Genomic DNA, 13,473 nt, shown 5'->3' with positions numbered 1-13,473 from the left:
GAACTACTAACATTTTGAATCTGGTATAATTTTATTAGTATGGCTGGTAAATATCAATTATGTTATTAAATGTTTTAGAGACTTGAGAGACTCCCGGGAACCATGCAATGACGTCACTTCCAGGAAACTATGTCACTTCCCGGAAGTGACATCATTGCACGGTCCTGGGAGTGTATGCGCACAAAACGCACACGCATCTGGTACCAGAGAGTTCCACCACTTCTTTTCCCAGAAAAAAAGCCCTGACCAAAACTATGTTTCATGTGAGAAGGCAGGTCATGTAAATACCTAGATGCCTGCCAGGGAGCCTGACAAATAGGAGGGAAGGAGATGAACGTCAACAGAAAGCCAATCTGGTCATAGATGACCCCCCCCCCAGTTCCCATGAAAACTCTTGAAATAAGGGCTAGCAAGAAGGGGACTTTTGTCTGTTTCAGCTATGAATCCCTGAATGTTTGAACTACCTTACAAGGCAGACAAAAAGACCAGAGAATCCTTGGAAGCTCTGAATTAGCTAGAAGTTGCATTTTGTCTTCTGTACTTCCCTTTCTCAATATCCTCATACATCTTTTGTGCTCAGAACAAACATTTTAAAACACATCTTAGCTCTACGAGACTTTCTTTGCTAAGTCCCCCCACCCCTCGTAGGCCCTTTGCTCAGAAACTAGAGACAGTCGCCTTGCAAGGGACAAAGAACTTGCCAGGGTTTCCCTCTTGAAAGAGACAGGACTTCCTTTGCCATACACATGCACACTCTGGCAGCAAAGATCTGAGACTTGTTTAATTATCCTCAGGTGGCGCAAGTTCTACCCAGAAGAATATTAGGGACTGAGCATACCACCTCTTTAAATGTACGCATCCCACAGTGGGCCCAGCACTTTTCAACCCCATCCTTTAACAATAAGCCTCACTATTACTTACCTGTCTACAATTTCATTGAGAATAAGATTAGCAAGATTACTATCCACATTTCTAAAAATCTTCATATCTTTCTTTTTTCGCAGAGCAGTTGTAGGAGTAGAGGGCTTGTTGGATCTATTGTTTTTGGGTGTAGTCTGAAGAAATAATGATTTCAAATATGTTAAGTATTGTTTAGAAATTAAGATATTCAGTTAATGAATTAGAAAGCTCTGAGGCTTTCATCCAATCAAACATGCTGTCTGAAGAACTGCGGTTGCACATCTCACTCACCCACCATCACAGGCAGTTTTGAAGAGGTCCCTTGAATTTTATGAGTGACTTTTCAGCCAATGGTGGATGTACCTTATTTTAGAAGCCCCACTGCTCATGCAGAGTACATAATTTAACCCTTTAAGATTGTGGCTGCAGTTTTAAAATTTTCTAGTATAGTCACCACCTGTCCTCTGAATGCCCCGCAAGATTTACCAGGGAGGGGATAAGTGATGTGAACAAACAGCTTCAAGTTTTGCAATGTACATTCATCAGCTATTCCTAACTGAAGTACAATTATTGCACTACATTTGCAATAAACCCTATTTAGCTTTTAAGATCTGATGAGATCAGGCTCACCTGGACTATCCAGGTCAGGGCACTTATGAATTAGATGTGTACTATTCTATAGCTTTCTCAAATCTCCAAAGATACAAATGCAGGGCTTACATTTTTAAATTCATAATTATATTAAAGAGCTCATATGATGGATTTTTAAACTTCAATAAATTGTTTAGTTGTACTCTTGGCCTGTCTACTTTCACAAATAAGAAGTAGGTAGACCACTGGTCTGATCAAGCAAAAGAAACCTTGTGGTTTTTATTTTTAAGTCAGAATGCTGAAAATGATTACTAGACTGTGAAGATGTAGTGCTCTACAGGAGGTTGCACATCATTTCCTTATTTGTCCAATATCAGTTTGAGCAGTACTATGAGCATTTTCCAATTCAGAGGGTTCTTTAAAATTCTGGGTTGGATCCTAGAGCTGCGTGTGCAGAACACATGAACAGTGACTGATCTATCCATGCCTTTCCCTTCCCACAACAGCCCCTTGAAACTCCCAAAAGACATCATTGACGTCATGAGACTACCATGGACAAAAACAAAATACCAGGAGATCTGCAGTGAGAAGGGGAGATTTGGTGAAACTGCCTCCATTTGGTCTTGCTCCAATAGCACTCTTGCTCTGCCACACTTACTATGCCAAGTTTTCCAATGATGCGGGGAAAATAGTATGGACCAATTTTTACTTCTGTGTTGGTGACTTTTTCCAACTGGGGATCTGTGGCCAGAGGGCTGGGCCACATGATTATAACTAATCATGTTGAAGAGTATTTGATTGGTAACAAGATTCTAGTAGTCTAGTCAGTTAGGGAATACAAAACAATATTTGGAAGAGCAAGTCTTGATTGCCACAAAAGATTTTAGCAGGTCCAGAATTCTTAAGAGCTCTTACCAGGATTCTTTATTTTTGCAATTGATTAAAAATTTGCAAATTAAGCATGAAGAAAAGTGAAATAAAATTGCAGAGAACAAGAACAATGGAGGTTAGGCTAAATTAATTTATCTGCCTACAATACAAGCACACATATCAATTATCTGGATGTAGCCTATGATGAAACTAGTCCTGCAACATTCATTCACACTTCAAGATGAACTGAAGAAAATCTGATCTTCTAAAGGAAAACTGAGCAACTGTTAGCAAGTATATGTAATATCCCTGAAACCAGCCCCTACTATCATATTGTTAAGAGCACTGTTAAAACTGAGATCAAACTGGTTCCGTTTTGCTAGTTATCAATCTCTACTTTCAAAACAGGTGCTAGAATAATAGATATAGTAGAAGTGGTCTCTCCAGAAGACATTTTGGAATGAAACCTTTGAGCTTTAACAGAAAGATATCAAACAATTCCTTTTTTTGAAGTGCAATTTTTTAAATTAAAAACTCACTACACTGTGCCTGGAGACTACTTCCTTACCTTCTGAGTAATTGTTGTTGGAGATGCTGCCGGTCTAGGCACAGGGAAATTGGATATTCCACTATAACTAGGTGTCCTTTGGTGCCCTGAAAGGCCTACAGACGCAGTTTTTGCCACAGACTTTGAACGAGGGAGCGAGTTACTAGTTTGAGTCAGTGGATCCTTCTTTTTTGGAACAGCTCCATTTTCTGCAAGAAAAAAAAAAGATGTGTCAATACAGGATACACCAAACAGCTAGCAGCATATCTCAATATAAAACGTCGCATCTTTATCAACTACACTGCTTTGGACAATTTATTTATACAAGTATTACCTATGCAAGATGATATTTTTCTCGCTATTCATAAGTCCTCAGAACATTTATTTTCTACCTGCAATATGGTAAAAAAAACTAATTATCCTTCAGCAATTAACATTTTCTCTGATCAGTGTCAAATGAAATTAAGCCCTATAGTTGTGTGTATTTTCTATTACAAACTGGTGGTTAAGCACCACTGGGTATTGACCTCACGTGCTAGACTAACACAATACTATTGCTAGTAACTTATTCAGCTGATTATTCTCTTGTGAGAAAATCATCCTCATGGTATACACCACTGTAATTTACTCTTTGATAATGAGTGATGCCAACACTTAGAATTAATTAGTCCTCCAAAGTACTTTACATACATTACTATGTTGCTTTCCTATCAAAAGCCCTGTAAGACTATTCAGTATTATGCCCACATAGCAGACTAGACTCTAAAACCACCTAGTGAGTTGAAAGCATATGCAAGTTTTGAACTGGAAACATTAATTCATAGCTCTCAGCCACTACAGCAGTTTGAGGTAAGACACTAGTTGACTTATAAACACGTATAGCAATCAGCACCAAGTTTTCAGAACACGAAAAATCAGCTAAATTTTAACTGGACTTGAACATATAACTTACACTTAACCATATACCTATAGCAAGTGATGCAATGTTAACTACATTGTAACCATTCTTTTCATAGAAATACTGAAGGAATATTCTGATTAGGTAACTGCACTGATTATTTACGTTGCCTAAACAGTTTCACATTGACTGAGAAAATTCAACTAACCTCTAACTGAATTCTGAAATAAAATACAAGTGTTGCGTTTGAAAAATATTTCTACCCAACCCAGTGTATTTTTGGGTAGAAAAGGAGGATTTGAGTCCAGTGGCACCGTAGGGACCAATAAGATTTTCAGGGTAAAAGCTTTTGAGAGTCAAAGTCCCCTTCTTCACATACCTTCTTTAGAGCTTTGACTCCTGGAAGCTTAAAACTTTAAAATCTTGTTGGTCTCTAAGATGTCACTGGACTCCAATCCTGCTGTTCTACTGCAGAACAACATGGCTACCTACCTAAAATCATCTTTGGATAGAAAAATTCCTTTGAACTAGAAATGTTTGTAGTGGTAGAAGTTTCTGCCCCATTTACCATAACATGGGGTAAAGAAAGTACTGCAATAGGAAAGAGAATAGATTTATGGGGTGTTTTTTTTTTACCCTGGATACTTTTTTGTTTACAGATAGTTAACTATACAATGGGGGGCTAGTTATTCCAGGAATAAAGAAAGCATTTAAATATGCAGCAACATTTTAAAAGCAGCTCAGTCCTGTGCATGCTCATGAGCCAATTCAGAAATGTCACCACGGGGTATGAACATAATTCTTTGTTATCTAGTCATATTTTATTTTCTAGTTTAAATTATCAATCAAAAGTCTTAAAAATCTATTTCTCAAAACTTCAGGATCTCTCTTCTCACTTATACTCTCTCATATGACTGAAACCTGAGTAACAAAGCCTGTATGTTGCCTGCAGCTTCTTCGGCCATGATATATGAAGGAGGATATTGCTGATTCCCATCAGCAACATTTAAAATATTTAGAATAAGCTTGCTTTGAATTATGTTGCAGCCTCATAAAAACGATGACCGGATCATGTGTTTGGCAATGTTATATAAAGTGGACATTCTTAACTGGGTTCATCATGACACATGCGAAATATTCAAAACAGCATTTGACCAAAATTGAAATTACAGCATTAAAGGCAACTGTTATCTATGAAATTTGAACAAAACATAAATCAATTCTATAAAAAAGAAGAGGTTTTTCTTTCTTTTTTTTTTACATACTATGAAAATGTGTACAGGCTGTAATTTTAGGGAATTATGGGAATAAAGAAATGTGTTCAGCACATAAACTATGTTAAGAGGATATGTAAGTTTGCTTATTTTATTTTTAGGTATTCATATCCCTACTTTTCTCTCCAATGGGGACCCAAAACAGCTTTATTCTCCTCTCCTACACTTTATGTTCACCACCTCTGCTCTGTGAGCTTCTATGGCAGAGAGGGGACTGGGTCTCCTAGATCTGAATTCACTCTAACCACTATACCAAGCTTCACAGTCATGCATCTGGAGTAAGGAGCTGCAGCTTTTCAACCCCTTCACAGCTGAATCAAGGGGTGGCCCATCCCCTGCAGTATCCTTTTTCTCATCCATTCTACAACTAACCCTTCTGCAACTGTCATTTACCATCACCTATCACTCTCCATCACCTAGCAACCAGAATTTCTCAGCAAGCTGCTTCATCCTCATCTGGCCATTATAACGCTGATTACATATAACTGAGAAGCTGGAACAGGAAACTTCTGTGGATAAACTATGAAGGAGCCACTATGCTTTCTACTTTTCTCACCAATTTGCCTTAGATTTTTCAAAAAGGCAAACTAGACAAGTTTTTCCATTGTTTAACCCTCCTTTCTCCTTTTTTCATACAAGGAAGTCTAACATCTACAGACTTTTGCTTAGTATACATCACTTGAGGCAAGGAAGGAATGTGACAGCTTTCCTCAAGTGAGAATACATATTTCGGTTAAGAAATGACTAAAATATATTCTAATCTATGAATATATACCAGTATTCAAGTTTTATTAAATGGTGAAACTTGGTAACATCCACAGTGTTAGCAGTCATACCCCTTTTCCTCGCCAAAAGGGCAGTTTATGAATAGGGAGTATCATAAACCCCTTTTTCTCAAGTGCCTTAAGCACTGAGAACTGCCTGGTCAGGCAGAACAGATGCCAAGCCCAGCTGGAGTTGTAAAATTATCAGAAGGGCTGTCAGGCTAACTGCCCTTCTCTGTCCCAAAGAAGCACTTAAGTGAAACAAAGAGGTCTTCCACGAGTTCCTGCTTCATCTAATCAACACCTTTCCGTACCTTCCCTCACCCACCTTCTCAATTAGGGCTATTCTGAGACCTGATAAGCCCTTCCCATCTGGCAATCACAGGCCATCAAGCACCCTTCTCACCTATAGTTCCTCCCAGATATGTAATCAAGCCTTTTTCAATTTATTGTTTCACCTCTGGACAAGCCATCAAGCTATTGTTTTGGGGGCAGAAGACGTAATTCTGCCTCAGGATACATTTTACACTATAACTAGGCTGCCCACAGCCATGTGATGTGTGTGTTCCTTGGATCCATATGCACAGCCTCAGATGCATGTCTGAGTCTCCTTTTCTTGCTGCAAAGTGCTGGCTGCTCATGCTGCTGTCTCTATGGACATCCTCCCACTGCCCTCAGTCTGATAAATATTGCCCTACCTTGAACCTCTCTCCCTCTTCCACCTTGATTTTCTAGTTAGCCCGACGCATATGCTGTATGTGATTTTGCCTTTACTGCTCCTTTAATAAAAATCATTCCTGTTGAACACCTGCCTGGTTCATTCAGAGAGTTCTCTAAGGGAACAATCCTGGTATACATTCGTGGAGATAGCCCACTTACCCCCTCTTGCTACATCTCCTTGAATGCTAATTTCCCCATCTCACAAGGAGACTGTCCCCCATTTAGGATAACACCAGGACATAGCCCCTTCTTCTGAAATAACTTTTTATATCAAATGTATTATCAAACATGTGGTACATATATTTTGCATACCACACACATCCTACACATGGGGAAATATTCACCAGCTGAACAGAAGGTAAATGTGGGGTATTTACTGAAGCAGACTGAAGGCTGTGATTTCTATAAAACTAGCTACCAACTTCTAACTGCTAAAGACAATGAAAGGAGGAAAGGCGACCAGTAGCATGAAGATGCCAGAAAGATTCCACAAGAGCTACTGGAGCTTGGTTACACTTGGATAGAGAATGCTTAAGTGTTCAAGTTCAGACACTTTGGGGGCTTTTAGGGATTACTGAATACTTGTGCTCAGTGAGCATCCATTTCACACAGTAAGATTTATGTACTGAGTAAAAACTTGAGGACAATAGGCCGATAAAACAATAGCTCTTAATATTAATTTCAAATTAGAACATGTATGTCACTGGGGACACATTTCTTTCAAGTTGAGCCTTGAATGCTGTGGGAAAACATACACCAATAACAACACACTTCGTAAACTGCTCTAGGTGTGGCATTAAGTTGCCCTGAAGAGCAGTATATAAATCAAATGTTATTATATTATTATTATTAAAATTTCCAAGTGAGTCACAATCCATCAACTGGATAAGCTATGAAAAAGTTGCTGCTTCAGCTTGAATGACTGTGAAGGACACCTATTAAACAGTTCCCATATCATGAGCAACAAGCACATGAAACGTTAATACCTTATTTTTGCATATCACCTTGCACATGATTGGTAGAAAAGTGTTATCAGTGCATTAAAGCAAAAACTTAATATATTGCATAGTTATACCATCCTTTCCTCCAAACGAGATCAGGGTGGCATACACAGGGAGGGTTCCTGCTACCTGTTTTATCCTTAAAAGATAATGGTTGAGAGAGAATATGACTGGCACAAGATTATCTAGTAGGCTTCATTGAAAGGAAGGGATTAGAAATTGGGTCTCTTCAGACCTAGTCTACCATTCTAGACATTACACTACACTGGCTCAAAGGTAAAAATTTAAGGAGCATTTTCAAAATATTTTTGGGTAAATGAAGCTTAAGCACACACACACACACTTTACTACATATGCATCCATGGCGCCCTCTAAAACTATGCCATTATCTCAAAAACCATTTTCTCTTACATTTTCCCTTAGGTTTGAAACTGACAAAACAAGAATCTGCTGGTCTGTACCCTAGTGAATTCCACAGCTCCAGTAAATTATACAGGACTAAGAAATGAGACTGCAATTAACAGAACAGACTTTTCTCCAGCAGCAAGCTGCACCAATTCTTTGCATCTGGGCAATCAACCTGCTACTTCTGAACCAAATCTAGTACCACTGTTGCACAAAGACAAAAAATCATTCTTGGTTTGTCTGTATACATCAGTATACTGACACTTAGATCAACAGCAGTTACCAAATGTCAAATGTTTACTTCCCCTAAATTACACTAAATTAGATGAGGATGATTCTCAGATGATGTTTTGAGATAAGAAAACAGTAATTCTGGCCAAGTCTGGCCTTTAAAATCTTACAGTGTCACAAAAAACCTAATCAAATACCAGATTTTCAAGTAAAAAATAATTAGTACCAAACTTTAACTGAAGAAATGTCAATATTTCATAGTACCACTGTTACAAAAACGTAAAGAATGTTTTAAAGCACCAAGACACTAACTTTTGAAGTTGTATGCATCTATGCCAGAAATCCTATCTAGGACTATTTTAATTAAACCGGATTACCAAACAGGTAATATGTTGTTTAAGGTTTCATTATTTTTTTTTATTGAATACAATTTTCCCAAGTAGTAAGATTTACAGTGCAATCCTAAGAAGAGTTACTCCAGTTTAAGCCCATTGAAAGCAGGGTGGATAAAAATCAATGATTTTTTTAAAAAAATAAAAAAAACAGGATTTTTTAAATTTAAATCGGATTTTTTTTATTTAAATCGGATTTTTTTTAAATAAAATGCTTTTTGAGGAAAATATATTACCATCCAAAGGTTATTCCATCATGAAATAAAAATTAGTTTTTAATTATGTAGAATAAGGCTGTATATGTTTAATTTTTTTGGTAAATAAATTCCATTATTCCATTCACAATGTCATGCTCTTCCAGAGGTTTTTGTAAGATTATTGGGCAGTTTCTCTGCCTACAAGATATTATCACAGATGCTTGGTTTTGCAGTTCTCAAAACTGAATTTGTGGCAGCTCAGCAGAGATCACATGCCTCTTCTTCACAGCAAAAATGTTATAACATGAACAGAGTTGAGAAAAAGACCTTAATCCTATTGTTCTACAAACCTATGAAGACAGAATCAACCCCTCCAGTGCTAAGTTGCAAGAAGTTCAGTGAATAGAAACAATATTTTTCTGATTGTTTGGAGTGGAACAGATCTGCACAAGAAGAAACTAAGTGTGAGGAGGGAGGGACAAGCAGTACAAAATGAAAGTGAAACTTTTTGAGCACAATCCTGCACAAGTCTTTGGATCTTTTGTGTGTATGACCTGAGGTTTATCACATTCTTTCCTTGGAGGAAAAAACCTATAATGGCAGCAGGCTGTAAAAGAGACCCAGTTTGGGAATACTTTAATGAAGTTCCTTTACCTATTGGTAAGGCAGGCATCTACTTGCATATTAAAGTTATACCAGCAAGAATTAGTCTTTATGTAGAAAACTATGATTTAAATCAAGCCTTAATGACTAGTGATTTAAATCGTGATTTAAATCAGTTTGATTTAAATCAAATCCACCCTGATTGAAAGCAGTGGACTTCGACTGGAATAACTCTGTTTAGGATTTCACTGTCTATCTTGGAAGCAGCATCTCTCAGAGCCTCGCTACAAGTGACATCTTCCACGCGAACGGCACTTGATAATTTTCGCAAGTCTTTCTGGGTACTGAAGTCCCTCTCCCACACCCCTTTTCCTTCTGTTCCTTCCCCTGTCTGTTAGCATGGCTGCCTGAAGAGACGGAGAAAGCCTACGACAGCAGCTTTTGCAAATCGTCTTGCTGGGGGGTGGGGGATGCTCTGGAGAAAGCTGACATGTCGGTGAAGTCCTCCCCTCTCTGTTAGAACTGTTAGGATCGCTGCCTTAAAAGTCAGAGAAAGCCTGCGTTTGCAAATCGTTTCTCTAGTCGCAAGCCTGCTCTCAATGATCTTTGGGGGCGGGCAGCTGCAACTTTCTTAGCTTTCTCTAGAGTATTTCCCCCCCCTCCCTGAGCAAGACGATTAGCAAAGTTGCAGCGGGCAGCTCGGGGAGGGGGGGAATACTCTAGAGAAAGCTAAGAAAGTTGCAGCTGCCCGCCCCCAAAGATCATTGAGAGCAGGCTTGCGACTAGAGAAACGATTTGCAAACGCAGGCTTTCTCTGACTTTTAAGGCAGCGATCCTAACAGTTCGAACGGAGAGGGGAGGACTTCACCGACATGTCAGCTTTCTCCAGAGCATCCCCCACCCCCCAGCAAGACGATTTGCAAAAGCTGCTGTCGTAGGCTTTCTCCGTCTCTTCAGGCAGCTGTGCTAACAGACAGGGGAAGGAACAGAAGGAAAAGGGGTGTGGGAGAGGGACTTCAGTACCCAGAAAGACTTGCGAAAATGATCAAGTGCCGTTCGCGTGGAAGATGTCACTTGTAGGGAGGCTCTCAGACAACGTAGTACTTCTACTTAAATCAGTAACACTAATCCTCTACAGTTCTTATATGTACGCAGCCTGTGAACCTTTGTGATAGCAGCAATTTCCTCTAACGGGCGGTAAATTAAAAAATGAACTACAATGCTGCTTGTCTGCTATTAACAGAAAATAGAATCCAAAACAATCTGAGATTCTTCTTAGACTTTTTAACGGACTGAAATCTATCACTATTTCTTGATGTGGCATTCTATACAGGCTATAATAAATGCTGACACACTGCTTTTAATTACTAGAAATTAATGCCTTTCTTTTGCAATTATTTCATTTTAAAATGCAGCTAACTTTTCAAAAGTACAGGAAAATAGTTTTGTAAGAACAATGTTAAGACATTAAAATGGAATGTATTTTTACAGAAACCTATAAATAGAAAAACATTTTAAAGAGATCGGAGCAGGCAATTTAGCACTGCAAATACTCTCTGTAATAGATAAGATATTGATAGACATCCCCTTAATTAGGTGCTGGTAAAACCAAACCCACCTGACTGGAGATGTCCATTGCGGCATACCAGGTTAGTACTGTCACTATAGACTTCCATTTGCGGCTTGGGAATTTGCTTAACTGCCTGCATCTTCTCTATGTAACAAAACAGAGGGGGGGAAAGGACAAATAAAAACAAAAAAATGAACCAATGAAAGTTACGTATTCTCATCACACCAAAATGATTTTGCCTTCAGTTGACTTGATATGGATTAAAGTTACAAAGCTTTAATCTAATGTTCACTTTATGATGAGTTTACAAGAACATGCAATAAACGAAGTACTATTATAAAAAAGAGTCAACTGCAGTCAGTAGCTGAGTCAGAAGTAACAATGAAAAAGATTGATGGGGAATTATTTTATGCAGTGTGCAAAGACTTGATCTATGGGAAAGAGAGGAATGAGAGATTTAGAACAAAGTGATACACGTTGCAACCATATTTCATTGTTGCATTAAATTTTACTGACAAAAATCTGTGGATGATAATAAACTAGTTCACATTTGACTATTAATGCTATTATGCAAAATGTTTGAGTCATCTGATTCCTATAAACTGCAAGACAGTCTCCCATTGAACAAGTTGTGCAATAACCCTCTTTTCCAGTAATTAAAATCTCAAACTGTATTGTAAGTATTGCTAAGAATTACTGAGTTAGATCCTGTGCACTGCTCCACTAATAGTAAAGATTTCCTGCAGCTCCAGAGGCTGTTCGTACAGCACAGGATCCAATCTGTGTAACACTGGAAAACACTCTCAAAAGACAACACTACAAAACAATTAGTGGATAAGGAAAATAAATCTTTTCTGCCACTTCCTCTGCATGAAGCAATCATGAGAAATATCTTAAGAAACTCTACTGCTTCAATTTGCTCCCATACATTAGTCAGGTTTCTAAAGGACCTTAAATTATGGCATGGTTTGTACAGCAAATATCTTTCTGAGAATGACTAGCAAGCACCCACACTTGTTAGCTTCTTATTCAGGAACCTTATATTCATTAGTCTGAGATAAAACCAGTTATCACTTTTATACGCCTAACATCTATTGTCAAAAGGTCATTATTTTTCAAGTAAATTAGGTTGTCACAAATGTTTTACTTAATACCTACAGCTCCTTAATTTATAAAGCATGTACACAAGTCTTGTCTCTTTTCTGATTCCATTATTATGTCCACTTGTGTACTTCTGAAAAGAACAGTATTACTGTAATCAAATACTGTAACAGAACTGCCCATAAAAAGAAATAAATGCAGCTTGCAACACAGATATAACTTACTTCCTAAGCTCTCAAAGAGCAAGTTTAAAACTGAGAGCTATTACCCCCCAAAAATTTGATCTCTTGTCCAGGCACTTGCCTTGCAGTGTATTGTTACCTAAAGGTTAAACAAATTCTTCTGCAACATCTTAAGAAGCATACTTACATATATTTAATATACATTTTAAAGAATAACAAGTGACCTACAACCAAACAGCTAGCCAGTTATTTCTAATCTGTGTAGAAAACGGAGTATTCCATAATGCCTCAGGCCCTCATCCTCTCACCACCAATCTCTTCCAAGAGCACAATACCTCCTCACCTTCTTAGGCCCTGTGTATAAAATTTCACTTCCAAGCTAGAAGCTAGCTACACCTTACACTTCAAGGCAGAACCATGTGTCCTGTATAATTCCACTATACCAGATTTTTAAAAAATCTTTTGAAAACTTTTAAAAAGTTACGGAGGCTGTGACTTAAAAGGTAAGACTGCATAAGGGGAGAAGGACTTCTCAGTCCCCTCTGTTTGCCCATTTTCCTGCCAAAAATCCTCACCACTGGGAGAAACACTGTGCTGTGTGAAGTCAAAGACTCTCTGCAAGAATCACAAAACTACATGTAACATGCAATTCTGCTCTCAACAGCTTTCAATCATCTGTCTTTTTGAATATCATTGCATGACTGATTTTAATAAGCTCTCTTCCTAGAACAGCCTAATCGTACACTTCAAATTCTCCGAGTTAAAATAAAACACTAAAAGTTAGTGAGAAAGACCTTCAAATAGCTAAAGATCACATTCAATGCAAAGGGGAAAGTCATATGACTTTAAGAAGGTGTTTTATATTAAGAGTTTAACCATATATAATGCATACGTACATAGTTTTCCTTAACAGTCTCAGAAAACTAAACTATATTTTAAAACAGGAAGGCAGAACAAAGGATGGCTATTCATCAACCTTGGCCAGTTACTGAGAAAACATGGATCATTAGGAAGAATAAAGGAAAAGTTCTTCCTGCCACACCAAATTTTAAGCAGATGAGATTAGCTGTTTAGAAGAAAGCATGTTTAAGGATCAAGCAGAGGACAGGTTGCAATATCAATGATCAGGTTTCCAATACGCTCAAACCCTGTATATTTTTCCCCACAGGGCAGAGCTAGGAAGGAAGGAGAGAGAAAATTGGCATTGGGGAAGAGATACTCGGGAAA

At 38.1% G+C, this 13,473-nt stretch overlaps 1 protein-coding gene across 6 annotated transcripts in view; it reads right to left on the bottom strand.

Annotated features, from left to right (window-relative positions):
* The window catches only part of SPAST (spastin), a 64,040-nt gene that overhangs the window by 35,304 nt on the left and 15,263 nt on the right, over positions 1-13,473 (bottom strand). For 2 of the 6 annotated variants that reach the window (XM_054987632.1, XM_054987639.1), the window contains exons 4-7: positions 11,012-11,107; positions 9,141-9,233; positions 2,930-3,117; positions 922-1,055 (exon numbers count right to left, since the gene is read on the bottom strand). In XM_054987632.1, the coding sequence (XP_054843607.1) occupies positions 922-1,055; positions 2,930-3,117; positions 9,141-9,233; positions 11,012-11,107 (511 nt within the window). The remainder of the gene's footprint in view (positions 1-921; positions 1,056-2,929; positions 3,118-9,140; positions 9,234-11,011; positions 11,108-13,473) is intronic. The other 4 variants (XM_054987648.1, XM_054987656.1, XM_054987664.1 and 1 more) reach the window with 2 other exon arrangements.

This window comes from Eublepharis macularius, chromosome 1 (genome assembly GCF_028583425.1).
Source record: "Eublepharis macularius isolate TG4126 chromosome 1, MPM_Emac_v1.0, whole genome shotgun sequence".
Taxonomy (NCBI): Eukaryota; Metazoa; Chordata; class Lepidosauria; order Squamata; family Eublepharidae; genus Eublepharis; species Eublepharis macularius.
The sequence above is the reverse complement of the archived record's forward strand: the minus strand, read 5'-3'. Positions and strand labels throughout refer to the sequence as shown.